Source organism: Camelina sativa, chromosome 14, assembly GCF_030686135.1.
Source record: "Camelina sativa cultivar CO46 ecotype springtype chromosome 14, ASM3068613v1".
In the NCBI taxonomy this organism is placed as follows: domain Eukaryota; kingdom Viridiplantae; phylum Streptophyta; class Magnoliopsida; order Brassicales; family Brassicaceae; genus Camelina; species Camelina sativa.
Window position 1 is genome coordinate 11,754,248 of NC_141893.1, and position 6,648 is coordinate 11,760,895.

General features: G+C 31.7%; 1 protein-coding gene across 1 annotated transcript; it reads left to right on the top strand.

The window, feature by feature from the left end:
- LOC147928077 (uncharacterized) lies at window positions 1-2,433 on the top strand. Its single transcript, XM_087486576.1, has 9 exons — window positions 1-165; window positions 242-493; window positions 584-751; window positions 837-967; window positions 1,072-1,152; window positions 1,235-1,487; window positions 1,577-1,878; window positions 2,021-2,079; window positions 2,163-2,433. Exons 5-9 carry the CDS (start codon window positions 1,150-1,152, stop codon window positions 2,245-2,247), a joined length of 702 nt encoding a protein of 233 aa, XP_087342702.1. The 5' UTR covers window positions 1-165; window positions 242-493; window positions 584-751; window positions 837-967; window positions 1,072-1,149; the 3' UTR covers window positions 2,248-2,433.
- Window positions 2,434-6,648: the final 4,215 nt, after the last annotated feature.

A 6,648-nucleotide genomic window follows, 5' to 3' on the forward strand; every position in this document is an offset into this window, starting at 1 on the left:
GAGTATACATATAGATTCTTAAAACGAAATCCATTAGAAATCCATTATAAACCGCCTCCTGTCTCCCGCCGTGTAATTATATATACAAACGAATTTGCTACAATCAAGGATATCGAAACCCTAGTCCGATGACGAGTCCTTTCCGCTTCCCTGCTTTTCCCTCAGGTAAAATTCATGGCTTCTTATCTCTTACCGTTTCTTAGAAACGATTAGCCGATCTTGAAAATTTTGATTTTGTTAGGTTCTATGAAGGAGGCTTCGCCGGAGGAGGCTGTAGCTTTAACAGCGGTCTTTTGGGACATGACCAAGTGTCCGCTTCCCGATGGCTTTGATCGTCGTCGGATCGTTCCGTGTATCAAACAGTTGTTGCAGAAGTATGGCTACCGTGGTCCTCTCAGCATCCTTGCCTTTGGCGTACTAGACAACGTTCCTAATGACATCCTGAGAGGAGTCTATTCCACTGGAATTGCTCTTACTAACGTCCCTGATTACGGTTAACATCTCTCTCTATCTTGTCAATCGTTATATTCTATCTTTGATTGAATAGAGAGCGAGTCTCACCTCTTTAGTGTTTCTGAAACAGATTTCATGAATATTTTGTCATTTATTTGTGACTTTACTATCAAGAATCCACGTCCAGCTACCATTATTGCTTTATCTGATCCCGACCTTGAAATATCTAACTACATACGAAGATATAAGGGATACAACTTACTTCAGCCGAAGTTCTGTGATCTTCTGTCATCATCAGGTGTGTGTGTTTGCTCTATCTCTCTCTCTCACAGTCCAGTAAATATGTTTGTTGCTCACGTGGCTACCTTCTTTTTTCCACGCAGATTCGGTGGTACCGGAGGAGGAAACAGCTGACTCTCCCTACTGGGAGTGCTTAGTATGCCGCCGTAACCCTCCTAGCCAAGGCTTTGACAATTTCACCGCCCATCTCTCGACTGAAGAACATCAGTAGAAGGTAATCATCAAGGATACTATAGCCTAATCATTACATTTTGTCTTTTGTCTTAACTATCTTTTTTCTAGTTTTGACCCCAATGTTTGCATTTATTGTTCAAGCAGATATTGTCCTGGTTGCCCAATCCTCCTCGGTGTGTTCCCTCAGCTCCCCTTGATTCTCATCCGGCCAATGTTACTTTCATGGTGAGAAAATCGTGTTCTAATATCTGATAACGTTTTAGCTTTCTGAATTCATTTGACCTCATGCTTTTTTTTTCTTTCCAAGGAGCCGTTGGATCAGTCCTCGGACCAGGAGGAGGATGTATTAACCAAAGTGCTTTGGGACATCAATAAGTGTCCTGTTCCCCATGGCTTTAATCCTCGTCTTGTCGGTCCGTGTATTAAACGGTTTTTGGAGAGTTCTCGCTACCCTGGCCCTTTCTCCATCGTTGCCGTTGGCCTACTTTCAGACGTTCCTGAAGATACCCTACGAGCTGTCTCTTCCACTGGAATCGTTGTTCTTCATAACGTCACCTACGGTTAATATCTTCTCTCATCCTTGTGCTTTTCTACATTTATCGATCCTTGATGAATAGAGAGAGTCTCAAGTCTTTAGTTTCTGAAACAGGTTCCTCTGCCCTTCAGAATACTGTTTTTGAGCTCGCGCTCAGTAGACGACCTCCACTTAATATCATTGTCATAACCCCTATGGCCTCTGATCTTTTTCTCCACAATGGAATATGCAACGTTGATGTTCGTGATACTCTTGGAAGTGTACTTCTGGCAGATTCAGCAGCACTTGAGGAGGATAAGGGCAATGAAACGGGTGAATCTGCCTGCTGGTTTTGCTCAGTATGCTGCCATGGTCATGCTTTCCAAGGCTATGAAAATTTAACCACGCATCTCTCTGGTAGAGCACACCAACGGAAGGTAACCAAGCATCCTAGCCAAAACCGGATTTACTTGTTGTATCAATACTTTTTTGTTATTGTCTTTTACTATTTGTTTAGTCGAATCAACCTTTTTTTCCCTTTCTTTTGTTTTCCTGATTTTGACTTTTTTTTTCAAACAGATGTTGGACTGGTTGCCTCGTCCGACGAATGCTTCCAACGCTGGTAGTGGAACAACCAGGCAAGTTTTAACATCCTTTAACGTTGAGATTTCTAATTTTTAGAATTCTGTGTTTCTTAATGAAAAACTACAACTTTGTTTAGCCAAAGTGCAAGAAGCCGAGGACGTGCAGGAGAAGAGTACCGTATCCCTGCTTCTATTTCTAATTTAGTGATACCGCCTTGGTGAATGGATTGTTCTTCTTGCTGGCAAACCTTGGCTTAACTTATGCTTATTTTCAAGTCTTTTTTATAGTATAATTTTTTGTTTTTAAGTACACTACTTTAAATGCACTATAATTTTATGTATGTTGGATTAACTTTGATAGTTATGCGTGCTCTATAATTTATAAGTAACTTTAAGTATGTTTCAAATGATTTGGTTTGTTTTGGTGAATGGTTTGTTCTACTTCTACCGCAAATGTTAGCTGCTCAACTTAGATGCACTAGAGATAAGAGATAGGATCCGGGTAGTATTTTTTCAAATGATGTGGTTTGTTTTGGTGAATAATTTGTTCTGATTCTACCGGCAAATGTTGGCTTACTTGGGCTTATTTATGATACAGTTAAATACAAAAGTTATAACTAGAGTAAGAACGCGCGATGTGCGAAATAATTTTTATAATAATATTATCATATTTTAGATTTATTAATATTCTATATTTTTGTGTTCTGAAAAATTATCTTAGGTTTGTTATTTGTTGTTCTTATGTCTAACGTCTACTTGTTGTTCTTTAACGGGAGCTTTTATATGTAGGTGTTAGTTGTTGATTGAGGATAATTTTAAAGATCATTGTTTGTTTCTAAATTGTATACGATATTATAAGAATCGTCGATCATTAAGATAGTCAAAGATTTGTGGAAAATAATTTAGACAGTCTAGTTTGATGATACATTCTCAATAAGTGAATTTGTATAAATTTTTTGTTCTATTCATTTCACTGTCTTTACTAGGAATGAGACCAGAGCGTTGCGCGTGATTGTATTCTATTATGTTTAAATCCAATATCTAAGTTGATTACTTTATAAAAGAGATTCGTCAATTTTCTAACCGTCACCCTAGAGTATTTAGTTATGTTTTCTATTTGCTTTGCTTAAGACTGGTCTAAAACAAACGCAAAAAAAAATAACAGGTAGATGGGATAGTAATCTAATTGATCTTCCTTTACTTTATTTCTAAATGCATTAATTTTACACATGTTTTAATAACATATAATATAATCAAATTGTTGTCAAATAAACTAATCATACCTCTTATATAATAAAGTAATGTTTCTTCAAATTCATATTCTAATAAGTTGATAAAACTCATATTCTAATAAGTTGACAAGTGACACTATTATTTTAACATATGTTATTTTTCTTAAATTTAAATACATTACTTTTTATATTTAATAAATTTAATAATACATTCATACTAAAAAGTATCCTATCATTTTTCAATATCCATTTAGTAATTATATATTTTCTAATGTGGTATCATTTATCAATATTTTATATATACCATAATATTATATATCATTTGTTAGGTCGTAAATAATACAACATAAATAAACTTATATAAGATTTCTTCATACTCATACTCTAATAAGCTAACAAGTGACACTTTATTCTTTTGACATATGTTATTCTTCTCAAATTTAAATACATTATTTCTATATTCAATAAATTTAATTATCCTTTTATACTAAAAAGATATCCTATCATTTTTCAATACTCATTTAGTAACTATATATATATATATATATATATATATATATATATATATATATATTAGTGAGGTATCATTTATCAATATTTTATATATACCATAATATTATCATGAGATAGACATTTGTTTGGAACTAAATAATACAATATTAATAAATAAAATTTAGATCAATTAATTTCATTTTTTTAAAATATCAAGATATAGAAATATGAAAAACTATAATATTTTGTTGTTAAATATTTCGAATATTTAGTTCACAGTATTTTAGGTCATATTATCAATTCATTTTATTTCAAAATAACATCAATTAATTTCATTCTAAAATAATATCAGGATATGAAAATATGAAGAATTATAATACTTCTTTGATGTTAAATATTTTCCAATATTAAGTTCACATTTTTAAAAAATCATATTATCAATTCATTTTTTTTAATATAATGTAAAGATATAAATATGATATTTTTTATTTTTAGCGAAAATATCATTTTACTAGATTATGACCCGCGGTACACCGCGGGACAAATTATTTATAACTAAAAAATTGAAATTATAAATTGTATTTATTGGTTAAATATGTTATAATTATATAATAATTGTTAATTTTATGGTTTAAAGTTTAAACCATATAATACTGCAATATATTTTTTTTTACATAATATTTATTAATCAATTTAATTAGATATGTCTATTCTCGGATACTGATAGTATTAACAAAATGATGAAATGATGTTTTACCCGTTTAACACCAAATTAATGATATTTTAAATTTTTATAAATATCAACAAAACTCATCCCGCTTTATAACTCCGTCCCGAGATATTTTAACTCGCACTGTATAGTCTTAGTTTTTAATATTTATTGTTTTGTATTATAAATATTAGATTGAGTTGTTATGTTTTTTATTAAGGTTGTAGCTATTTATATTTTATAAGATTGGCGCTTTTTTTTTCAATGTAACATTAATTAAAATAAAACCCCTAGATTGGTTGCCAAAACTGGAGGAAAGGTGTTTACAAAAATCGTTTCTGATAATAGCAATCTAGAAGAACGAGCTAAACAATCAGCCTTCACATTGGACTAAGATTGGCGCCAATCGTTTTATAAGATTGGCACTTCTTATAAAGTTTTAAATATTTATAATACTTGGAATTCTTAAAATGGTTGAGTATTTCTCATATTTGAAATTTAGTAAAAGTTTAAATATATTATTAATATTTTAAAGGTCTTCTAACTTTTTTTAAAAGTTGAAATATTTATAATATTTAAACGTTTATGAAGTTTGAAATATTATATTTTTAACATTTTATAAAGTTTAACTTTCTAAAAAATATAAATGTTTACAATATTTATATTTTTTATAAAATATAAATATTTATAATATTTAACTTTTGAAAAGTTTTAAATATTTATAATATTTAACTTTTTAAAAATCTTTAAAATAAATAACCGGAATAAACCAAATAAAAGTTTTTTAAGTTTGAATATCCGATAAATCAAGTTTTCTACTCAATTGTATTATGAATCATTTTGGTCTATTCTATAGTATGACTTTGAACTATTGCCCAATTTTTTTAGGCGATGTGAGATATTGTACCCGTATTTTTTTATTCATATATTGAGTAATATATATCCGTTTTTAAAAATTCGTATTGCATCATATGCAATAAAAATTAAAAATTTTATTAACTAAATGCGTTAAAAAATAATTCAAGATAATTTAAATATAAATTCAAATAAAAATGAAAGGGAATCATATATTTATGTTTGAATGAGCACTACAAGAAAACATGGATTTGCCGACTACAAAAACAATCACTAAACAGTCGCAAACTACTTAGTTACGACTGATTGGCGACTGAAATACATAGTCGCTAAACAGTGCGTCGTTAAAATAATCAGTCGCCAAACAGTCGAGAAGGAGCTACTAATTGGCGACTGATAATTGTGGTCGTTCTTCCCTCGCCAAACAGTCGCTAAAGTTGCGACTGAATTTGCAACGCTTTAGCGACTGATCTGGTTACTCATTTGCGACTGTTTTGGTTACTGTTTTGTAGCCCTAGGCATTCGGTTATCTCAGGTTATTCGTTTTTTTCAAAATTTCGGTTTTCTATAAATTCTGCCGAATTGAACCGAATAAAAATTCGGTTCGGGTTATTCGGGTCGATTATTAGATTTAAAATCAATTCCGAAATAAACCAAATTTTTTTCTAATTCGGTTTATTCGAACCGAATTAGAACAAATTTATGATAATGGACCTTCGAAATTTACAATTACAACCCAATAAATCATGGGCCCTATACAATACACGAGCTCAAATCAGATAAAAAAAAAGAACAAGTCCATCAATAATTAGGGTTCATGGACTCCACGCCGCTGCTCTCTTCCAAAGCCGCCGGATCTGCGATGGTAGCATTGATGATGGCATCCGATAGTAAGATCTCCCGGTGAAGAAATATGCCCTGTCGAGATCACCTACAATAATCAAAACAAACAACATGCAATCTTTCATCTAAAACTGAAAAATTGGAATTCAACAACAAACAAAAAATGAAAATCAAGTAGATCTGATCTGAAGACTTATCAACCGTGAGTTTGGTGATGAAGAAACTACTAACAGAGAATCCAGCGATAAACAATCAAGAAACTTCGAATCTTAACCACAGATTCGTAGTCGGAGGGAATGGATTTTTATGACTATGGATTAGGGTGACAAGGCCAACAACGTTTCAACTCTCTCTTGAGGACGAGTGAAAAATAATATCGCGACGGAGGAAAAGAAGATACATAAAAAAGGTGGGGAAGATGAAGCTAAGAACATAGTAGAATGAGAAAAGGGAACATAGAAGGAGGAGACAGAGAGTTCTTCTCTCGTAGGA